Source organism: Haliotis asinina, chromosome 12, assembly GCF_037392515.1.
Source record: "Haliotis asinina isolate JCU_RB_2024 chromosome 12, JCU_Hal_asi_v2, whole genome shotgun sequence".
NCBI lineage: Eukaryota > Metazoa > Mollusca > Gastropoda > Lepetellida > Haliotidae > Haliotis > Haliotis asinina.
This window is the reverse complement of record NC_090291.1, coordinates 11258229-11283884: the sequence shown is the minus strand read 5'-3', so window position 1 is coordinate 11283884 and position 25656 is coordinate 11258229. Positions and strand designations below refer to the sequence as shown.

The window sequence follows — 25656 nt, the reverse complement described above, 5'->3', positions numbered from 1 at the left end:
AACAAAAATACTACGACTAAAAAGTCATCTCGGGAGGACAATAATTTTACGCTACTTCAACCCCCTTTGAGGGTACAGCCACTAACGATCGCAGATGCTATTTTACAATACCATGATTAAAATATATATTATCTATGTACAATACATATTCAGAATTTATGTAGCAATTCTATTTCCTTTAAAAATCCAATTACTAAATGATGATTAACATTATAAAAAAGATCCTTTATAGTTTTCACATTGAAATATTTATCCCTTGTGATGGCAAAATCAACACAGTCAAGCAGGACATGCTTGACCGTGATTCTTTCATCACAAGGGATACAAAACGGAGGATCCTCACCTTTTAACAAGTATTCGTGAGTATATCGCGTATGGCCAATGCGACATCGTCGCATAATAACCCCTTCAAATCTGGACTGACAACCCATGTAGGTATAACCGATATAGGGCTTTATACCATGTAATTTATTGATACCTACTTGGGTGTCCCACTTCTTTTGCATTAGATCTCGGATATATGATCTTACAACGGGTTTAGAATCAGAATAAGGGAGCAGAAGCGGTGTCACAGATTTGCTGAGAGCGGCCTCGGCAGCAAGATCAGCCATTGTATTACCAGAGATTCCAACATGGCTGGGTAACCAACAGAAGACGATGTCGCACTGGCCAGTAGCAAGATCATTATACAATTCAACGATGTCAGCCAAAAGTGGATGTTGAGAAGATACATTCTTAATAGCCTGGAGGCATGAAAGAGAGTCTGAATAAATGATATATTGTTTATACTTAGGGTGTTTTTTAATATAGTTTAGGGCTGTTAATATGGCATGTGCTTCTGCTGTGAAAATGGAACTGTTATTTGGTAATCTAGGAGATATCGTTCTGGATCCAATGACATAAACTGTGTTGAAATATGTCTTGTCAATCCCACTGACATTCGCCAATAACCACTTAAATATAGAATACACAGTCTGTTCTCCTTCAGAACAAATAACCATGCGTCAACAGTCGTGAGCTAATGGCCTTGTAAAACCCCTCACAAAGGAAACGCAAAGCACCAAAACTGTGTTTCTTTCTAAGTGGCACACGGTATCTTGTCAAAGTTTCCGTTGTTGAATATATTCTATCGTGGGTAAAACCTTACGCTTGGAAAGTGTACCTACCCAGTAGTTAAAGTGTAGCTACCCAGTTTAGCGTGTTTCGTTTTAATATTGTGGGATCCATTTTAGTAATTCTCGTTTACCCGTCCCAGCTTTTCTTCGACCGAGGTTTTATGGGTTATTTTCCCATTTGTCAGACGAGGAATAATCTACAACAGGGATAGGTCACTCGCTTGTTTTCTTTACCATATGTACTGATTAACATGCGTCTCGTCATGTTCCAACGCACACAGTGACTTGTTTCGTTTCAGCCAGTTTACTGTATCAGTCGAAATCTTACTATAAATGAATGAAGTATAATAGGAATTAAGAGCAAGATGTATATGTGAATGAATGAAAGAGGAATAAAAGATACATCACGGCCATCCCTTCCAAAACATGCTAAAGAATGCAAAACTATCGTTAGCTATATAGATCACATGTGATAACATATGCTTGTTAGAGTCTCCCTGATCAGACATAACAATTGTCAGACAGGTTAAAACAGCAAACTATTTGCTTGACTGCACAGTTGCCTGTTGACGCAGTATATCCACATCACCTAATTTTCCTGCGTAACCTTCGTCTACATCACTATCCTTAATATACTAAGCAGAGAGCACAGAAGGTCGTATGTCTGTAACCACGTGGCGTCTCACTGGTGCAGGCGAAGTTCCCAAGTAGGGGTGTCCTTCTCTACCTTTTCCATTAATCTTTAAAACATCTAACAAGCTCAACGCATGCAACTTTTAACTAACATGTGATGTTATACATATCATAAAAGTATTTTTAGGTATTATTCAGTTGATAAATTATCATTTTATGATACATATCTGTATGACATGCTGGACAGGTATTGGGTATTTTTGTGTTAATTTAACATTACCATTTTCATAATGCATAAAAAAGACACTCATTAATCTATCATTTGGTTTTGTCATTCTTTCGCACCAACGTGGTTGCTAAATCCCCTCTGATCAGAGTATATAGACTCTCCCATGCCAAATTCACCTATTCCTCAGAAATCAACCAGGCATGACATACCCACATCGCCTAATTTCTTTCGAGTAAAAAATACATAAAATGGGAGGACACCCTGTTAATTTATGGGAGTGAGCCCTGTAGGGAGTACCCTCACTCTCACAAACCCACAGACTGAAGAGGAGCTGTCGTGTTTGTAGGGGATTCTTCTGGCTTTGCTAAATGAATCGTACATAAACATGTAAAACATTTTGCTTTGATTGTGTAACTACCCACATTATGATATTGAGACCATTCTGATTTATCCAGTAAAATACGATTGTATAGTTTAGAGTTTTAATCCTGGCATATTTTACCGGTTTTTGGTGTTTATTAGTATTTGATCTATTTGTTTATATTTATTGATTTATTTGTTTTGGGTTTGTTTGGTTGTTTTTTTTAGGGTTTTTTGTTTTGGTTGGGTGGGGGAGGTGTTTGTTTTTTATTTTTGTTATTGTTGTTGCTTTTTACTGCTAGAGACCCATCGAGTGAGTCTGCTTTGGTAACTAAATTTATTCTGACGTTTGACGAGCGGGACGTGAAGTGTTGTTATCATGTATGTTTTGTAATTATATTATTGGTATGGAGCGACATTGGTATACATGTTTATGCTTGCCAATCCAATCACGATTACTTGAAGAGATTAGAGTATCCATACTATTAATCTGTAATCTTTATATTAAGCTGTCAGGAATGCGTAATATATTCAAGATTGGTGTTTTTGATACAGTCTAAAAGATATAGTTGTGATCTCTAAGTATTTTAGAAATTATGTTGCTGAGACAGTTGGAACTGTTGATCTGCAGTCTTTCAAAATTCATTTTCACGAGAAGCATTCTCCCTTTTCACCATTTCTTACAATGAACATATACCTGTTACAAAACGGTGTCTTCCCGTAAAATAAGTAGGAGGAGACGTGAAGTATAGAAGCGCATTTGCCATAAATGAAGTTGTTAAACTGTCATTTCCAACATTCTCATTGCAAGCAATTTTATTAAGAAACTGAAAAGCTCATAACTAATGGAAGGAGTGAACTGAAAGCTCATTTTATGAACCAAAGTCACTGAGTGAAGTCGCTAACATCGATTCACTTACATTCTGGTACACGTGTCTCATTTCGTTTTTCCTTTTTGTAGAAAACCAGTGTCTAATCCCTTAAAACAACACCGTTGTTACTACACCAAACGATTTTGACCTTGACCACAAGCAAAGGTTTAACTACATGACTACCCCGTACACATCACTTGCTTGAAAACGAGTTTAACTCATTAAGACCGAGAAACGCGTATGTGCGGCAAATAGATTAACTTCTCACAGCGAGAGCCGCGTATGGGCGGTAATAAAAAGCATCTCTTATTCAGCGAGAGTCGCAAATGTTCGTCAGCAGAAAGTATCTCTCATTCAGCGAGAGACTCACGTGTTCTTTTTACGTTTTAAATTCGTACTGTACCAATTATTTCAATCAATTTAGTAGTACTGATCAAAGATTAGGTTTTCTTACGAGAGAGGTTACCGTTTGCGTTAATCAGAAGAAGTATTAAAGTGTTAGCAATGTGATAGGCTTATAGAGGTACATGAACACATGTCTGCGAGAAAGGGGAGTATGACATGTTGTTGCAGGAGGTAAGTGTTTGTTACTCGCCATTGGAAGTGAATACTAAAATACCGTTTTTGCACACTGTTTGAATTAAGGGTGACAAGGTTAGCAAACCTGCATCTAAATGGAATTACTACCTAATAAAAATAAAACAAGATGCGAAATGACAACGGCATACAAAGCATTCACTATTGATTTTTCATAATTCTAAAGTTGATAATGTTACATAACTGAATATGAAGTGATAACTCATAATGTATGAATTACACATAAACCATACAAATTTTGTTCAAGCTGTTGAACGTTTGTGTTGTTGAATGTTGATTTGAAATGTGATCTTTCAATGCAATTTACATAAGCATTATGTTTGTTTGTGATTCTGTAATTATCTGACCCAGTGTAATTACCACGTGTATGAAGTCTTAATTGATTCATCGTCAATAAAAGCAGGATAATACATCAGTAACGGAAGTGATACTCATGTGTATAATCATTCAATCAGACAACAGTAATGAGATATTTGAACAGCCTCTGGCCGAATGCATGTCCAGTTACGCCCTTGAATGTTTTGTCCCGTGACAAGTGTAAAACAAACTAATGCGCTGTTATATCATTGGACAACCTGTTTTATGGAATCACGACCATTATCAATCTTCCGAACCTCGTTTGCATTCAAAATAAATATAGACATGCCCATCTTCATAAATATTTGGGGGGATTCAACTGCAAGTGTATACATTATAATAAATCGGTATCGTGTGACTTTTTGAATTCTATAATACATGTATTTCAATGAGGATATTCATTTGTAACAATGTGCAGATTATATTTAAATGTTCAGCAAGTCATTATGTTTGATGTACTTCTAGTGTGCGCTAAATGGTTGGATTGGGTTATCCGGGGTAATGATAATCGTACTGTAGCGCTTTGAGCCCTTTCAGAAGAAATAAACTCGCCGAAGTGTTTGTTGGTCTGTGTGTACATTTCGTGCATCCTCACGATTATGGATGGTCACGATACACAAACCTTCTCATGACAGGTAGAGTTGATAAAGCCGAAATCCAGCCTACCAGTTGGTCAACAATCTGGCGAATAATCAATCCGTATCCAAGCTGTCTCCTTCTGCTTCAGAAATTTAGCCCCCGACCCATCACCTGACATTTCCCCTGTGACAGGTATCTGATGATACGATTGGTCACAGATAACAGATCAGCCACTATATTGTACAGGAGAGATAAAGAAAACGTTCTATTCGGGAACTTTGATGGCGTCCCATCCCATGACCGTTTGTCACAGTCACAGATTAGTGTGTTAGTACTTTCCTTAAAATATTCAGTATACACTAGCAATGTATCAGCGAAATTGCTTCTTTCTTTAAAAAACATGTAAGTAAACTCTTTACTGCCATTGACATAAATGCTTTGTACAATTTACCCTCACACAATTTAGAGGGACAGTTTGTTTAAGTATGTCTCATGTCTTACATACAAAGAATACATACATATGACAAGAAAATACATATGTACACACCACCAAAGATCTACAAGAGAAAGTGCAATAAAAGTACGTGAAACGTTATTCACACCTGCTTTCTTTCAACATATATCTTTACAACACATTTAAACAATTAAAGATCACATATACTCCAGGGGTTACAAATGTATAAATCACTAATTGACATCGTTATAAATGAAACCCCGTCATTGAAACTGCTCAATTCGATCTTTAATTACCTTATATTTACCTTTTTGACAACAGTGCACAATTATCAGCCGCAAATGAAATTTCAACCAATCAAAGCGGCACGTCTCCGTGACGTAATAGTAGGTATAGATATGAGGGTCTAATTCATCTACATTTCAGGGGGTAAACTATTTCGTTTACAGGTTTGTGCAAACCTGAAATAGCGACAGCTGTTGTGAAATCTGAAAGCTCTATGTTCTACTATCATTTAGTTTTGTCTCCTGCTTTGCCTAGTTTTCGAGTTACAACCCTTGTTTTCATAGATGATTCTGTCAAAATCATTTGGTGTCACTAGCTTGTGATCCATGCTAGGCGGTATAAACCTACACGTTATTTGTCATCATTCACTTGATGCTCAGTTAATGAATTTATAACAGGAATAATTAGTGGTAACGCCACTTAGATTACCCGACCAAGGTGCCCATTTGGCATTTCTTGTGTCTGGATCGATCAAAGGATTAACCGATAACACGCTGATTGATTAATTACTTTTCTGCGCATTTCAATGGGGATTTGTCAAAAGGTAGTGTTTATGCATGAACATTTCCTGATCTTTACTGAATACACTTTGTCGTGCATGTGTCTATGTAAAAACAACACCCTTCTTTCAAAGGATTACCCGCCAACACATTGATTGATTGCTCATTATTGGCTAACTCAATTACTTTTTTAAAAGAATGACGCACATTATGCAATTAGTTGCCAGGTGTGCTATCTGGGTGATCAATGAGACTATACAGCAATGTGAAAAACCTGAAACGATACATTTCGTATATTAGATCGTCCAAAGGCACATAACATGGGAAATCTGCAGATGAATTATGTATCACTCGTTTTTGTGGATACTGATGGATACAGTCCTCGAAGAAGGTAATAGCCTGACATTGCTCCTGTAACTTTAATTTGTTTTCATTTTAATATTTGCATTTTGTTCTTATTGAGATGTCGTAGCTTTCAACAGAATCATATTGTTTTCGTCGTGACGTTTTAATGATACAGACGGCACTAGGGCGTGCGTGCGAATTATGATTCCTATAGGCAAACTATAAAATGTCTAGAAATTACATTCCCGTTATACATTCGCAGATCGCTTTTTTTTTATTAAGTTTCAAAATGCATACAAGTATGATTGTAAAGTAATTAGGATCATGAGACCAAATATAAAGACGTATATTGACAAGTGTCTACATACTGGTGAGTGAACGTTACAAACCAAGTAAATTCAGCAAGTGTAGAAATTTATCGCTCAGTATTTTCAATTCGACCCCGACCTCGCTTATGTTACGTTAAGTTGTGTCATGCAAACTGCTTTTGGTCATGATTCAAATAAATATTTAAAGGTCACATGCAACCAAAAAATCAAACATAATTAAAACACATTTATCACTTATTCATGACATATCTTATACATTAGAAAGACAAATAAACAAAATTATAAGCGTACATTCGCGATTCACAAGTGCAATATTTTGTACTTGAGCTTACTTCCCCCGAAACGAAGCCCTCGAGAGACCGAACCCAGTCATAGCGGGTGGATGTGCACTCAAGTGTAACGACGGCTTCCGATTGGTTGGTTTATTTGCTGATATGCTGAGGGTTCATTATGTGTACAGAAAGATGATCTGTTTGATGGGCATTTTAGAAGTATAGCCAGTCACAAGAAAGTAAGATTCTTTATGGATAACAACTTCTTTTTGTGTACTTGATGCGTCGTTTCAGTATGGATTTATATATTGTTGTCAAACAAAATCATATACACTAAAAGAAGTCGTTATCCATGAAGAATGTATATAGAGATGTTGGGTTTTGAAAATACATGTTCTCTGAATTTGCGCTCGATCCAATCAAAAATCATGTCAGTAGAGATGGTAACTACTGCGTGGCTGGAATCTGTCATTCGTCCAAGTACAAAGCAGGACTTGAAACTGACAAGAGTTTGCACCAGTTTCCGTCAGATCCAGTCATCCGAAAAAAATGAATGTAGTTTGTTTGCAACCCATAGACATAAAAATGTGTCATGTGTATCACACGTGCCTAATTACATAATGTGGCAGAGACGGGACTCGGGTGCACGAGTCATGAATTAGCTTATTTTCTTTATGTCGTATAGTCTGATAGGCGTTAAGTTCAAATTGCACGTGGTCAGTGATTGAAGCTGTGTATTGCATGTTGTCTTTAGCAGACAGACATATAGGTGGAGAGAGACTTCTTACCACAATCAACAAGTTTTTTTTACGTAACGAGTAGATTATTTACTTGTTTGTGTACACAACCAAGATTAGACTACTGCTCACGACCTCAGACGCTGGGCATGCATACTGTTTCAAGCTCCGCGAACCTATTCACTGCGCATGCGTTATGGATGCAGCGCAGCACAGCTGTTGAAATCAGTTTTTCCCCCAGCACTGGGAGGAATTTAGTGAAACGTTTGAACTCCGATTTCGCGGGCTTTTTTTCATTGCGTTTTTTTTTCAACTTTATAGGTTGAATTGGTATTTTTTATGATTTGTTTCGATAACTGCATACCGAAAGGTACCAGAATCGGCAAATTTGTGTTTTACGTTGCATGTGACCTTTAACTACTAGTAGAAAGTAGTTTTGATTTTCTAACTTGATGAAAACAAACCATAATCTAATTAATTCAAATGACTAACCAGAAATCTTTCATATGCACTATTGAAAAGAGTACCAAAAATTGAGTTTAGTTGTTCTTTAAGCAATCAGGACTTGCTCGTATGACGAGACAGTTTCGTATAATCTACGAAACCTGCCAGGGATATCAGACGTGAATATTCCTAATTAGTCTCGCCACAGCAAGCCAGGCAATCAGCACGGGGTTCCAATTGTTGAGCAGTGAAGTGGCTCTCGGGCTTATTGAGTTAACAGCTACGCCGAAATGCTGCTTACATTATAAGAAGTTGTTTATCCATAGAACTTTCTCTGTTTTTCAAATTATCATGGCCTGAACAGATATTACTTTGTCAACGACTTCATGAGAGATTTTCAATCCACACACTGATTTCCACTTTTTCATCATTCTGACTTGTATCTCAGTTTGTTGAGTATTTCAGCATAACTCGCAAAGACAAGACCACTGAGCAGAACGGTAACGTTTTCTATTTCTCCGCGTTCAGTTACGCAATTTCCGCAAATCGCCTACTACAATTTGCGCCGAAAAAGTTGTGTTTCATCCGCTGGTCTTGTGTATAGGAGTACAACAGGTACCGCTTTCAAGTGTATTTTACTTGTCACGTACACAATTCATCCATGGATCACATTAGGTCATTAGGTGACACCAGGTTTGAAATGAACAGGTGTTCGCGAGTGTATATGGTTGAAAAAGACTGACTCCGCATGACGCGCAGCCAAATATCTCACATTCAAAGCTAATCTCGAATTGATTGTCTTATAAGGCGTCAAGCTGACCAATTTGTTATGGTTTTATGTATAAACCTCCTTTGCAATGTGAGTCTAAATATATTGTTGTTTATATTGGGGATGCATGCAAACTTTATATACAAATATATACACGTGAATAATCTCGAATTTCGACCTTTTGTAAATTTCTATGTGCATTAAATTTATTGTCATTTTACTGTACATATATTGAAATCAATATATACACATACATGCATGTGTGGTTGAACAACCCTGTTTACTAGAACAGGAATGGGGACTTTGTCCTTTTTCAAGACCTCCACATATTAGTCTGTGAAAGACAATGACCTTTATGTGCATGTGCTCTGGAAAACCTTCTCCGGCACGATATTCTTTTCAATTTAGATATTGTGAGCATGTTGTATTTCAATTTTGAAAATGTGGTTAAAACATATTTTGACTCTCAAAGAATCTGGTTCGTGTAGCAAGCAAAATATTGCTTTCATTAATGCTTCACCAGTACTATACAATATTACAGAATGCACAAAATAGGAAACACAACACCGACAAATTATGGCATTGTGATGAGGGATATACGGGGTTACAGGAGTCCCTTTTTATCAACTGAGCCAAATTGTCGCTGACACGGCCCCACAGTCCTACACGCACTGGTGGGGTGTGGATTCGGGGGAGGGGCTAACGGAGGAGATGAAGCCAAGGAAGACACAAGTACTCCATACTTTATCATGGTTTGCCTTAGTGCTTGAAGATAGACCTTTTCTCACTGTGGTGAATAATGACTTTGGTGAACGGAAACAAAGAGCTTATTCACTGTGAAAACCAGAAAATAGTTGAATCCGCCCACGATTATATCATCAGAACACAAAGCTTTTTTTAACAGGAAAATAATTAACGTATCAATAACCTTCTCACAATTGTTCAACGTTTCTACAAAGAGCTAGTCAGACACAACAAACCGTAACTCTCTTTTTATGTTTACTTATATGATAGTTGTATTTGTAATGATATGTGTGCACGTTCATATGGATGACGACACATGCTTCATTTATATTTTGTATTATATGTTGAATGGGTGAGGTACTGATTTAAACTGTAAAGTTTGTTCACCAGTCCCAAACAGTGTTTACGAAGCACAAAAAACACAACAACATGGAGATGTGTAGATGGAGACATATGGGGAACAGCAATGTCATAACTGAACAGAAATCCCTCTGTTGGTGAAGGCCGTGTGAGATTAGTTAAATCAAGAAACCTAGTCGACCATGCCTCTTAATCTTCTTACTCGGGTATTACGTAAGGAGGTAATCAGGCGTTATTTGTGGCGCTCGACGCTCCGGACATGAAGGAAAACAAACTAAGTTAAACAGTACATGCTTTAATGTGGTCACTACGAGCGAGGTAGACAGTCAGATCAGCACAGCTCATTATGGAAATCTCTTGTCTCTGAAGCTGGTCCTTGAGACGCTGAAGCCTTCTGTCAAGTTCTTCTTTTTTTCTTTATTGTGGCCACTGTGTTACAATATACAGTTTACATTGCTCACAGACCCTTGATTCACGATGTCAACTTTCTCGATTACAGTTCGTGCGACGACTGTCATGCAGGAATTGCTTCCACAGCTCCTTCTTTCACCGATGTCTGTGTGTATGTGTTCTCCATCGTTAATTTGAGAAGAGCCGTGTCTTCTGCTATTCTCAGGCACAAGTTCTCCAAGGCATCCGACACTCCGGGTGTTATTTGAACAGCTCTAAGCACTGTCACACTCCACTGCTTTTCGACAGTCCGGTTGTGTATTCCATTACAAATTCGACAGTCCGGGTGTGAACCAAACGAGTATACCACCATTCGCATCGGTGGATAAAATGGGAGGGAGAAACCCCGCGTACTCCTCATCACAATGCGACACCGCATTTACCACAACGACTGTTTAAATCTCACGTTATGTAAATATAGCACCAAAACAAACTGAAATCATGTATTTTATTAACGTGGTACTGACAATAGTCGATTCGAATCACTGCGTGACTGTTCACTGACTACCGTTAATGCATGCTTTTCCCACGTAGGCAGGGTAAAACTGATTTATTCTCACGTGCATCAATCAGAAAAGGACATTCTTAAATGGGGTAGTATAAATGTGCCCTGTACGTGCTTATGAACCTTTAACTTGCAGTTACATTTCATCAGTTGTGTAAAAATATTGGTCTAGCATAATTTTTCAAATCCTTTAGTTTTAAATATGTATTGATGCAGAAGTTCCATATATGTTCTTCTTCATGTCCCGCTCGTCAAGCGTCAGAATAAATTTACAGTTATAAAAGCAGAGTCACTCGATGGGCCCCTAGCAGTAAAAAACAAAACAAAAAAAAACAAATAAATCAATAAATCTAAGCAAATTAATGAGACACTGAAAGCAGCATAATATGCACGCCCCAGGTAAAAAGATAAAAAAAGTGGCAAAAACCGGTAAAATATGCCAAAATTCAAACTCTAAACTATACAATCGTATTTTACTGGATAAATCAGAATGGTCTCAATATCATAATGTGGGTAGTTACACAATCAAAGCAAAATGTTTTACATGTTCATGTACGATTTATTTAGCAAAACCATAAGAATCCCCAACAAACACGACAGCTTCCCCTCAATCTGTGGGTTTGTGAGAGTGAGGGTACTCCCTACAAGGTTCACTCCCATTAGTTAACAGAGTGTCCTCCAGTTTTATGTATTTTTACTCGAAAAAAATTAGGCGATGTGGGTATGTCATGCCTGGTTGATTTCTGAGGAATGGGTGAATTGGTATGGAGAGTCTATATACTCTGATCAGAGGGGATTTAGCAACCACGTTGGTGCGAAAGAATGACAAAACCAAATGATAGATTAATGAGTGTCTTTTTTATGCATTATGAAAATGGTAATGTTAAATTAACACAAAATACACAATACCTGTCCAGCATGTCATACATATATGTATCATAAAATGATAATTCATCAACTGAATAATACCTAAAAATACTTTTATGATATGTATAACATCACATTTTAGTTAAAAGTTGCATGCGTTGAGCTTGTTAGATGTTTTAAAGGTTAATGGAAAAGGTAGAGAAGGACACCCCTACTTGGGAACTTCGCCTGCACCAGTGAGACGCCACGTGGTTACAGACTTACGACCTTCTGTGCTCTCTGCTTAGTATATTAAGGATAGTGATGTAGACGAAGGTTACGCAGGAAAATTAGGTGATGTGGATATACTGCGTCAACAGGCAACTGTGCAGTCAGGCAAATAGTTTGCTGTTTTAACCTCCCGTGTGGACCCGGGACAGAATGTGTCTACAGCACCCCATTGCTTGTCGTAAGAGGCGACTAAATTGGGCAACCTGTTTGCCGTGGGTTGCGTCCCGTGTCGGTGGAGGACGGGATCCTGGTGGTTGAGGGCAGTAGGAGACTGAACCATTTTGCCCCTATTGCTCAACACACCACTTCGGCCCTTACTTCACCTAGACGGGTGGTAGAATCGGCCCGATTCTATCAATCGGCTGGTCACGCCATGCCCTGTGCATAGAAAGTATTTTCGCACATTTGATTTATTGGGCGTCTAGTATGTAACACCTTTTTGCTATATCTACTTGCCTAGAGTCCTATGCCAGAAGGCGGTGGCTCATGGGCCAATCTGGTGATGTCGACCTCTGTGTTCTATATGTCTCCAATTTCTTGCTAATAGCCAAACCAGCCTAGCATTTGAAGTGGTAGACAAATGTAGCTACTCATGTCGTATTTACTGGAGTATACCACTCCTGTATCCTTAGTGTTTGTAGGCTGGAGTTCCACTGCAGTACAACACTGTCCTCGTTGACATTCGGTGGCGGGTGGGGAGCGGGGATGCTGAATCTATTATCATCACCATGTCAACCACCCTTTCTGGTTCCACGAGAAACGACAAAAAAGACGTTTAGAGGCTGATCATCTTTCTTGCAATGAAGATGTTTCAGGTCCAACACACCAAGAACCTTGGCCAAAATTCATAGTTATTGAATCTACCAACGGCGAACCACTCAAGATCAATCCATTTCTAGTATCAAAGACAATACAATCTATTTGTGGAGAGGTTAAGAACGTTTCACGTCTCAGAGGAGGTACACTTCTTGTTGAGTTTGCGCGACGACAGCAATCCATACATTTATTGCAACAGCATCAATTTGCCAACGTCAATGTTGCTGTCTCAGCTCACAGAACTCTGAATTCAAGTAGAGGCATTGTTAGGGATAGAGCCCATTGTCTGGCGGACATGTCCGAGGATGAAATAGTGGCTGAACTTAAGGATCAGAATGTAACTTCCGTCAAACGCTTTCCTGTTAAGAAGCAGGATGGTAGCATTGTACCTGGCCACACTTACATGTTTACCTTTTCATCGTGCACTCTGCCAAAGTCAATCAAACCCGGCTATTTCAATATCGGAGTGGAGGTGTATATCCCCACTCCACTCCGCTGCTATTCCTGTCAGAAGTTTGGACACGGGTCTAAGTCCTGTCAAAACACTCCTCGTTGTCATCGTTGTAGTGAACATCATCAGGACTCTGACTGCAGCAATGATATTAAATGTGCCAATTGTGGAAGCAGTCATCTTTCCTCTTCTAAATGTTGTCCTGAATGGCAAATGCAATCTAAGATACTTAAGTTAAAGTATGAAACAAATATTTCCTTCATGGAGGCTAAAAACAAAGTCCTTAGCCAGAATCAACATAATCCCTCTCCCACTGTGACATACTCTGCTGCAGTCTCACGACGACCAGAAACAATCTCTACTTCGTGTCAAACGGATTTGACCTGGATGGCTTCTGAGAAACCTGTTCATGTGAATAGTACTTCTGGCAGTCAGGGCTTTTTTACAGCGTCTGCCTCTCAGACTATTAGTCACGTATCAGGTGAAGTTGTTCAAACAGCTATAGATGTTGAAACGTCAAAAGGAGAAATGTCAAAATCGCAAAGAAAACGTCTAAATCCTAGATCAAAGAAATCTCCTGCTGATACTCCTGTAGAGGTTCACAATTTGTTTGAGCCTTTGGAGATGGATGATACGCCATCTTCACAAAACCGAAATAACGGTACACCCTCATCTCGTACACGTGAGAGGTCTCCAATAGAACCGCCATGAGTAACGCTACAAATGTAGTACAGTGGAATTGCAGAGGGCTTAGGAATAATTTTCACGAAGTCCAATTATTAGCTCAAGATTTAAACCCATCAGCATTTAGTCTACAGGAAACATTTCTTAAACGTGATGATAAGTTTGAAATGCGTCAGTACAACTCGTATCACTGTTTTTCACCTCCGGGGGATAAAGCAACCGGGGGTGCTTCGATTTTGGTGAGACAGGGTATCATTCACAGCCCTGTTCCTCTTAAAACTAAACTTCAGGCTGTTGCTGTCCAACTAACCTTACACGTCACGATCACACTCTGTTCCTTGTACATACCACCATCCTCGACTCTTCAGCTATCAGAACTTCAGGATTTATATTCCCAATTGCCTGGACCCTGTGTTATAACGGGAGATCTCAACGGTCATAATCCTCTGTGGGGAAGCAACGATACGAACAATAAAGGTAAAATTCATGAAGATTTTGTTTCTAATAATGACTTGTGCATATTTAACGACGGTTCGAACACATACACATGTATCTACATCCAGCAACGGGTACATATTCAGTACTAGATTTGTCAATCAAAGATCCAACCATACTTAATGAATTTTCATGGTCAGTCCACGGTGACCTGTGTGGTAGTGACCATTGTCCGACAGTAATCACTGCTATAAATCCAACTGATGATCTGTCGACGTCAAGATGGAATTTTTCTAAAGCTAATTGGCCTTTATTTCAGACTAGTTGTACTAAAAACTTAAAACCAGAATTTTTCATGGACGCTCATGATGCAATCCAGTCACTTTCGGAGACACTGAAACAAATTGCTGATGATACTATTCCTAAGTCCTCTGTAAATCCACACATTTGTAAGCCATGGTTTGATAACGAATGTAAACAGGCCAGGAAAAGTAGGAAGAAAGCAGAAGACTATTTTCGCCGACACCCTACTGTTCACAATTTAGATAAAGTTAAAATTTTAAATGCCAAGACTCGACGCACATTTAAGCAGAATAAACGTCAGTCTTGGAGAAAATATGTTTCCAAGATCAATTCACGCACACCTATTTCAAAGGTGTGGAATATGATACAAAGAATAAAGGGCAAAGGTTCCAAATCTACCGTTCAACATTTAAAGGATGGTGATAGTTTATTAACGGATAAGGTTGACATTGCCAATAAGCTTGGTGAAACTCTCGCCAGGCACTCATCTTCATCCAATTATGTCCCTGAATTTCAAAAGCACCAGAAACAACAGGAGAAGAAAACAATCAATTTTACCTCGGACAATGGTGAAGATTATAATGAATTATTTTCACTGCATGAGCTCTATACCACCCTTGAACAGGCTCATGATACAGCTACAGGGGCTGATGGTATCCATTATCAGCTCCCGAAGCATTTGCCCAAAACATGTTTGGAAACGCTGCTTAATATATTTGATAATATCTGGACTACAGGCAATTTTCCAACTTCCTGGCGTAATGCCATTGTAGTCCCAATACCAAAGCCTGGTCGAGATCATACTGATCCATCTAATTACAGATCAATCTCCTTAACGAGTTGTGTATGTAAAACCATGGAGCGAATGGTAAATAATAGATTAACATGGTATCTTGAAACCAACAACCTTATTACAAATATTCAATGTGGTTTCAGGAAAAATCGCAGTACCATTGATCATTTGGTACGTTTAGAATCCTTTGTGAAAAATGCTATGGTAAATAAACAACATGCTGTATCAATTTTCTTTGATCTCGAGAAAGCTTATGATACCACGTGGAAGCATGGCATTTTAAAGGATTTACATGATTTTGGTTTGAGAGGTCGTTTACCTCTTTTTATATCGCAGTTTTTACAAGACAGGCAATTTCAAGTCCGAGTGGGTTCTACCCTGTCTGATCATTACAATCAGGATCAGGGTGTCCCTCAAGGCAGTATTTTGTATGTCAGATTATTTAGTATTAAGATCAACAGTTTATCAAAGGTTTTAAATGATTCAATTGATGGATCATTATTCGTGGATGATTTTAATATCTCTTGTCGTGGTAAAAATATGCGCACCATTGAACGGCAATTACAGTTGTGTTTAAATAAAAGAAATAACTGGTATCTTGAAAACGGATTTAAATTTTCTAAATCCAAAACTAATTGTATACACTTCTGTAGAAAATATAAACCTCATAAGGACCCAGAGCTAACCTTAAATGGCTCTCCCATCAAGGTGGTCAAGGAGGCCAAGTTCTTCGGCTTAATTTTTGATTCCCATTTAACATTTCTGCCACATATTAAATCTCTTAAAGCTAAATGCCTCAAGGCGCTCGATTTGTTAAAAGTTGTATCCAATTCAAAGTGGGGAGGGGATCAGACTACTCTCCTTCACTTATATAGATCACTTGTCCGCTCTAAACTTGACTATAGCTCAATTGTATATGGTGGAGCCTGCAAAAGTAACCTTAAACGTTTAGATTCAGTCCATCATCAAGGTCTTAGACTTTGTCTTGGCTCCTTTCGAACGTCACCCATTGAGAGCCTCTTCGTCGAGGCTGATGAGCCATCCCTTGATCAACGCCGTATAAAATTAGCCTTACAGTACGTGACAAAACTACATTCCAATCAGTCAAACCCTGCCTGTAACTGCATCTTTAATCCCCTTTTTGAGGAACGGTACAACAGAAAAACTTCTCTTGTTCCGCCTTTAGGCCACAGAATTAAATCGTTTATTTCTGCTGCCGGCATTGAGCTGGACAATATAGCACCTTCCCGTCTTCTTTCTTCTCCTCCTTGTCAGTTGGTTAGGCCACAAGTCGACCTAACACTAGCCACATTTAAAAAATCAGAAACTAATGAATTACAATACAAACAAGAATATAATCAATTAAAACATAAATATAGCAATTATAAAGCTTTATTTACAGATGGGTCCAAGGACGGTGGTGCAGTGGCTTGCGCCACTGTCATTGGATCCAGAACAATATCTTCTAGATTACCATATAACAGCTCTATTTTTACTGCAGAAGCAAACGCCATATTATCGGCTCTCAAATATATTCAAAGACACACTAAACAATATATAATTTATTCAGATTCTCTTTCTTGCCTTCAGGCTATTAAAAACCTTGTAAACATCCACTTTTAATTGATATTATTGAATTGTATATTAATCTTGCTACTGGCCAATGCGACATCGTCTCTTGTTGGTTACCCAGTCACGTAGGCATTTCTGGTAACGCAATGGCCGATCTTGCTGCTAAGGCAGCACTCAAGAAATCTGTGACACCACTTCTTATTCCCTACACTGATTACAAAACTACCATTAGATCTTATATCCGTGATCCGATGCAGAAGAAGTGGGACACCCAAGTGGGTGTAAATAAATTACATGGAATTAAACCATATATTGGGCTTGTCAGTCCAGATTTGAAGAGGTCATTTTGCGGCGATGTCGTATTGGCCATACACGATATACTCATGAATACCTTTTGAAAGGTGAGGATCCTCCGTTCTGCATCCCTTGTGATGAAAGAATCACAGTCAAGCATATCCTGCTTGACTGTGTAGAGTATTCCATCACAAGGGATCAGTATTTTAATTCACGAACTATGATTGATTTTTTTACTCATACCAGCTCTCATTTAATTATTGCCTTCTTAAAAGAATTAGATTTGTTATCAGAATTGTAAATAGATAAATATTTTATTATTGGTAGTCTAGATTAATAATTGAGATTGTTAGTGGCTGTGCCGTCGAGGGGGGTTGAAGTATTGTAAAATTATTGTCCTCCTGAGAGGGTACGTAAGTCCAAAACATTCTATGTAAATTTAGTACGACCAAACTTTTAATCGTAGTATATTTGTTGTTTTTAATAATGGCTAACTTTCAGTATAATCGCCAACGGCTGAGGGGATGGTGTAAATCCATCTGGGGCCATGCAGGTAGCAGAAGTACTGTAAGTCCCCATGGTCCCTAGTATGGTGATCTACCTTCAGTTGTTGGCGATCTACAGCCCGTATTTTATGTTGTATTGTCCGAATAGTGGTAATTGTTTTAACTCTCCACACTAGTTTTAATTGTAAATGTGATGCTCTAGTGGTTTTACTGTCCTTTGACGACAGGATTTTATAATGTATACATATTTCATTTCAGTATCAAAATGTTCTCGTCACGATATGGCTGAAATATTGCCAATGTGACGTTAAGTATTAACTCACTCACTCACTGTTTTAGCCTGTCTGACAATTGTTATGTCTGACCAGGGAGACTCTAACAAGCATGTGTTAACACATGTGATCTAAAGATAGTTTTGCATTCTTTAGCATGTTTTGGAAGGGATGGCCGCGGTGTAGCATTTATTCTTTCATTCATTCACATATGTACTTCTTTCTTTTACTATTTCTTTCATTCATTCACATATGCATCTTTCTCTTAATTCCTATTATAATTCATTCATTAATTCATTTCGACTGATACAGTCGGCTGAACTCGCTGAAGTACTGTAAAACGCAACCGAATTGCGCTGGAAACGAACCAAGTCATTGTGTGCGTTGGAGCATGACGAGGCGCATGTTAATCAGTACATATGGTAAAGAAAACAAGCGAGTGACCTATCCCTGTTGTTGATTATTCCTCGTCCGACAAATGGGAAAATAACCCATAAAATCTCGGTCGAAAAAAAGCTGGGACGGGTAAATGAGAATTACTAAAAATGGATCCCACAATATTAAAACGAAACACGCTAAACTGGGTAGCTACACTTTAACTACTGGGTAGGTACAAGGTTTTACCCACGATAGAATGTATTCAACAACGGAAACTTTGACAACATACTGTGTGTCACTTAGAAAGAAACACAGTTTTGGTGCTTTGTGTTTCCTTTGTGAGGGGTTTTACAAGGCCATTAGCTCACGACTGTCAGTGGGGTTGACAAAACATATTTCAATACAGTTTAAAGATCTCACAACGCTGTTTATTAATGTGTCCCAGCATAGTCTTTATGCCACTGGAGTTCGGTCACTCTTGATGAGGGCTTTCACATATATAGTAGTTGAGCTATATATGTTATGAACATGAACAGAAACAAACTTCGAACAGAATTTAGAAACAATTACTTTACCCCTTTAAGTAACTTTGGTGTGTTAGGTCTCTTAATATGGGTTCAACATTTGAACTACACACCTTCATATATGTTGCCGTTTGAAATGCTGTTTTTGTCCCTGCTGCCAAGTTGTATCCAAATTATCAACGGTTGGTTGGACTGTTGTGTTCTGGCCGTGCTTTTATAATTCGTACAAAAAGGCTCATCATCGTCGATACACGAACGACATTAGAACATTTACTCTTACATTTTTACTCAGGACAACCTGACCACGGGTTATTAGACTGATACAATTATTTGGTATTTTTACCCCAGATAAATGCGACAACGGTCCATGATATGTTGCAACGCAAGATTTGTCATGATTTTTTGTGTGTTTTTGTTGGTTTGTGTGTGTGTGTGTGTGTGTGTGTGTGTGTGTGTGTGACGTATTCACATGCAGCTCACCTGAATTCAGTTCATCTACACATCCGCAACACAGATTCAAATAAAACCCCGGGGTCATTCATTTCCAGATCTATAACTGCTGGTTGGACGTTCTAGCCCCACGGTACCCTTTTTGTTTGACCGTTTTTATCATGGTACCACCCAAAACGCACAATGCAATAATTGCATCACAAACTTCAGGTAACAGAATATGCAAGAAACATTTTATATGTTTATTTAAGTAAAACCCACTAGAATCCAACTTAGATACTAATGTGCATGAACTGACGCTGCAATTTGAAACTACAATCGCTTGTTAAGGAGATTCCTAACTTCATGTTTACTGAAAGAGTTTCTTTCGGAGACACTGCCCACCCCCTTTCAAATGACGTAATCATTAGGACATAACCTATTCTAAGTGCGTTCATTTATTCATATATGACGTCAAGGGTTCAAATAACATACTGAATTTTCACACAAGTGTCAGCTCTCAATATGTTTAAAGATGACCAGCTTGAATATCTGGACACTGTTTTTGAAGGATTAAAATGGAGTTGTCCTTAAAAACAGCCCCGTCTAATGTAAATCAATCAATTCAAACCTATAACTGTTGATTATGGCAGGAAGTCATTCAATACTATAGTGATCATATTTTATATGATATTACATGAGTTGATTTGATAGATCGTTTATTTTTATTTTTTGCAGTTGTTTCAGAAATATGTGACTCCAATGTGTACTTGTGACTAATATCTCGTTAACCACTTTACCTACATGTGAATTTTGGATATGGCTTGGCTAATGATTCTTTCAAAATAACATGGAAACTTTCCAAACATTGGTATCATGCAAATCTTTGAGCATTGTCTATTATGTTTTGGATAAAATAAGGAATATTATCTTTGAGGACACGTTGGTCCAGTGTTCTCATGGAAATGTGGGTTGCCTGAAGTGTGAAGGTTATTGTACTATCACAATTCAGGGACATTATCCTCTTTAGATCCTCGTTTCAACAAAGACGAGATACATGGGCGTCTGGTTGTCAGGACTATCTTCTAGTATTTAATTTGATTGTTTAGATACAGTAGATATATTTTACCTGAGCAAATGACCAAGATTATGTTTTTCATAGACATGAAATGTGTTGAAGTTGGAATGTTTTGAGACGGTCCTCGAAATAGTTTTAGGTTTATCGTTCATCACTTCATCAAGGCAGAAAATTCGATAACAATGTTCTCCTGGAAATGTAAATTGCTTCAAGCGTTCTTTTTGTGTAACAGTTCATGATCACTGATAATATCCCATTTAAATTCTCGTTTGAAACAATTGCATACAATTCAGATGATGTCTACGACTGCGTTTTTTTTTTTTTTTGTTTTTTTTTTGGGGTTTTTTTTTAGAACAAACGCACACACTTTCACACGAACTGACACCACTCCGTAAAGTTAGCGTGGTCCAAGTGCACGACGACACATTTATCATATCTGGCTCATATTTTGACATTCTGCGTCAGACATTAAACATCTTCAGGAATTCTTTTTAATAAGTTACTGAATGCATTTTATAGAACACTACCATTTTGTTGAATCAATACACTAATATAGAGACACTCTTGTTCAACCTCTGCATCAGTCGGAGCCGTTGCCCCGGAGGACGTCAAGCAGTTGAAGGAAGAGATCTTTAATGGATACGATGTTTACATACGCCCTGTTCACAACCAGTCAGAAGCAGTAACGGTAGATATGAGGTTCGCGCTTAACACTATCGCATATCTGGTAAGTACGACTACTTGAGAATGAAAAATATCAATCTGGCAAATGTGTGTATGCGTGCGTGCGCGAGCGTGTGTGAGTGTATGTGTGAGTGTGGCGTCATGAATAAAGAGTTAAGCTATTGGTGACACTATTTCTTACAAGTTCTAAAATCTTCGTTTTTGTACAGAATATATACAACTGAACGTCTTACAAACTTTCTCAACAACGTGGACAAAACATATCAGACAGTTAAAATGCTATTATTGCGTTCTTTAAAGTCCGATAATAAAAATCCAGCTGCCACTAAAGGACCAAAGATCTTCAGACATTCGACCTTTCGTCGAGGGTGGAGGGTTGGGGTAGGTTGCGTGCGTTGGGGGCGTACTGAGGGAAAAACTACGGGATCACATGAACGCTCAAGTGTTCGTTTATTTATATTCCCAGGTTTCTACACTAGTTTTGTATGTCTCAAAAGGAAGATTTAAAGAAAAAATGTGCTTTCACGTGATCCCTTACTTCAGTTCCTCTAGATAGATAGATAGATAGATAGATAGATAGATAGATAGATAGATAGATAGATAGACAGATAGACGAGTAGGTGTGTCACGTGTGTGTCTGTGAGCATATGTGTGTACGTGTAATATCTAGCAAATGTTCAAATGCAGGATCTGAAGATTCAAAAACTGAAATGGTCCGGCATGCTGTCCTTGGTAAGTTTACTGTTTTAAAATAAAGCACAAACATTTTTTTCAGTGTGTGTGTTTTTTGTTTACAAACATAACTTGATTCCTGTTACATTTGCCACCCTGAACATCGTACTTGTTGTATACTTTCGCCACCACATTGAAGTGCAAATTGTATACTTCATGTACAAACATGCATATGAGTGTCGTTGCCATTATGGATCTTGGATAAGCAGTGCACAGTGAAATGTATCCAATCAAAGCCACATGTCAATGTTCGTCGGTTGGAATGGCATTATATATCATACTGGCATACTGGAACACGGTAATAAAATACATATTTAAAGATGGAATCTTCCAAAGCAGGCTACAAAGCAAACCAAAACTCGTCTTGGGGTTCAACGACCGCTCGATGGGTGCATTTAAGACCCTTCAAATGATCATAGTTTAGCAACAATATTTTTATGGATTCAAAGGTTTCAGATTGTCCTCGTTCAAGAGACTATCAGTTGTAGAATATACCGATAAGAAATGAAAATACCTACAAATTACATTGCATGCAGAGATATATTTAACGCCTCTCGTTTGTGACATATACTTCATACATCATAAAGTACTCATTTACATACATATGTTTTTATAAATATGAATCACTCAAACTTTGCTCTCTGGTGGTGAATTGAGGCTTTTTAAAAATTCAGTAAATATGTTCAATAAATTCTTTCCATACGTTTTTTGGTTTGTTTGTTTGTTTTAGCGTTGGTACGACAGAATCCTATCATGGAACGCCAGTGAGTATGGAGGACTGGACTTCATCACTGTGCCGCAGACGAACATATGGCTGCCCGACTATGTCATCGTCAATGCGTATGTATAAAACAATAATCATTGAATGTGCCACACTAATAGTGAAGAGCTAATACTGAAGGCCACTTAAAAGGCAACATTCCAATATTATAGTCGATCTATACTTAATACAGTCTGAAACAGATATTGATAATATGACCAACGTGCCCTGCCATCAGGGATGAAAACACAAGCACAGTTTATAAAATATCATATCATAGTCAATACTTATTCCCAAACATGGACATCATGTTGAGTAGGGTGAGTGAGGGGTGAAAGTGTTGAAGTGAGGACGTTGTCTTCAGCTATATCGATACTAAATGAAGCACTACGTTTATAAAACACTTGTCACCCATGGACAAAGGACATACATGTATGTCATATTTTGATAGGAGCTCAAATGAGTAGTCTCCAAGCTAAATGTCATTTTGACTTTCAGTACATCTGGCTCATTATCATGAGCTGTTGCCCAATTTCACAAATGTACGACCTAATATTTAGCTTCTTTTCCTTTAGACATACCGTTTCTCACACAACGAACTTAGGAGCACAAGATACACTCGTTCATATAGAAAGCAGCGGCTTAGTCACTTGGGAACCAGGAATTGTTAGTGAAACAAGCTGCAAAATTGACACCAGGAAGTACCCCTTCGACTCCCAGACCTGTTCCTTTATGTTTCTTCCCTGGATGACAACAAGCAGGTTCTTGAACAGTACCAGTCGTCTCAATGGGATCGACATGTCATATTTTGTGCCACATGGAGAGTTCACCATCGGTGAGTCCACGGTCCACTGCGAACACATCAATGTTGAATTTGCTGAAGATGCATTGGTGGCAATAAGTTACAGTCTTGTGCTCAACAGACGACCAGCGTTCTACTGGATGGTCATGGTGTTACCAGTGACAAGTTTTCCATTACTCGGTCCAGTTAGCTTCCTTGTACCTGTGGAGAGTGGGGAGAAGATAACTCTGTCAATCACCGTGGTGTTGTCCTACTTGGTCTTCATTGGGTCCATAAGTGATGCGATGCCAAAGTTGTCAGATACAGTCTCTTTGATGGGTAAGGTTCGTCTATAAGAGGTTTTTCAGTTTCTTGAACTACTACGTCTTGTATGTATGCTCACATTTGGCAACTTATTTGTTTATTCCATGTAGGGGTGTATTGCCTGTAACTGTATGGGTACTGAATTGGGTTTGAAATGAAAGACTGTTGGTCCTCATGAATGACCTTGGTACCATCTATTTGATAAGTACGTTACGTCACCAAGATATTTTTTGTTTCTGTGAACAAGCAAGAAGTTTTTGGTTGCAAAATTATATATACGTATGAAATATATTTTTGTCAGTTTTTCTGAGATTAAGGGATACGTCACCTGAAAAGGGAGCTAAATTGAATTGGAACCAAACTTCGAACTAAACACTACAAAGGGAGGTGACTCTTGATACACTCTAAGTCACCAACAGAGTACTATCTATAGAGAATTAGTTCCCTTTCTCGAAAATGTTTGGCTTCATATGTTTTCAGCTAAACTTTTGCAAACTACTGACTTACTTCTAAGTCTCATTTGCTTTATTTGGTTTTATCGTTACATAAATAAATTTGATCTGTACGCATGGTATAATCAAACATGATAATGTGATCATGAGGATTCAAATTTCATTTAATATTTCGAGATGGACTGATCTTATCTGATCTCGAGTGTAAGTTTGATTTATTAAGTGCTCATTCAGTTTTGTCATATAATCTACACATGTGCGTTTGTTTCAGTGATGTATGCGTCCCTACAGACAATAATAAGTATGCTGATAGTGGTTGCTAATGGAATTATCATATGCATTCATAAATTACCCCCAGACTTTGAAATCACAGTTCCAATGTCCAAGGCTTCAAGACCGATTAACCTATCACGAGAAGATACGTACGATCTACAAACTGGGGAGAGTTGCAAAAGTCATTCTCCGAAGCTGGAGTTGTCTTCAATTACTGACAAGACAAGGGCTTTACAGTTATCAAGTGAAAACATTAAAGAACACTCCGAAAACAATGGACTTAGAAATGATAAATGGATCCTGCTTGCTCGTCGACTTGACAAGATCTGCTTCGTATGCTTTACGTTTCTTGCTATATCAGTGTCGGTACTTTTCGGCATCCTATTCACATGCTGAGGTTGAAAATAATGGTGATTTCTGCAACCCCAGTAGAGGTGACAGTAGTTACGAGTGATTTAAACTGTTTGGGTGATAATGTGTTAATTATTGATATTTAGTCTCTTCCGTGATATGTTTTTGTTACATTTGTAATAGAATATGAGTCACTGAAAATGTACTTTGTGCATTTCAGTAGTGCACACACAAAATGTGTTCGCCATTGCATCCTCATGTTATATGAGCCTATTCTGACCTAATTTCTTTTGTAACCTTGAGACATTGAAACATCACGACAAGTGAATATGATATAATCCTACAAGGTTACAAGGTTACAAGGTTTCTGCTTGTAAATTGATCACTCTTAATGCTGGATCTAGGATGAGAATACAGAGTTAAATGTGATCGTCATTAACTGCTGGACAACCTACATTGTAAAACGAAACGTGTGCGATATTCTCCATGTACATTCTGTAACGTGTTGTAGTTGACTGTGCCAGATTAATATATGCAGTTCTAGAGGCTACCTTACTGACCGTATTCCTTTATTCAATAACGAACCAAAAACAATTAACACAGCTTTATAATGCAGTACTCTGCCACATAATGATTCCGAAATCCATGGAACACTTAATACTGAACGCAATTACCACAGATACAGTTTGAT

At 38.2% G+C, this 25656-nt stretch overlaps 1 protein-coding gene across 1 annotated transcript in view; it reads left to right on the top strand.

The window, feature by feature from the left end:
- The window catches only part of LOC137258747 (neuronal acetylcholine receptor subunit alpha-6-like), a 28310-nt gene extending 3300 nt beyond the window's left edge, over positions 1-25010 (top strand). Inside the window, exons 2-6 of the mRNA XM_067796436.1 lie at positions 21193-21335; positions 21980-22024; positions 22755-22860; positions 23362-23904; positions 24613-25010. Of these exons, the coding sequence (XP_067652537.1) occupies positions 21193-21335; positions 21980-22024; positions 22755-22860; positions 23362-23904; positions 24613-25010 (1235 nt within the window). The remainder of the gene's footprint in view (positions 1-21192; positions 21336-21979; positions 22025-22754; positions 22861-23361; positions 23905-24612) is intronic.
- The last annotated feature ends 646 nt before the right edge of the window (positions 25011-25656 follow it).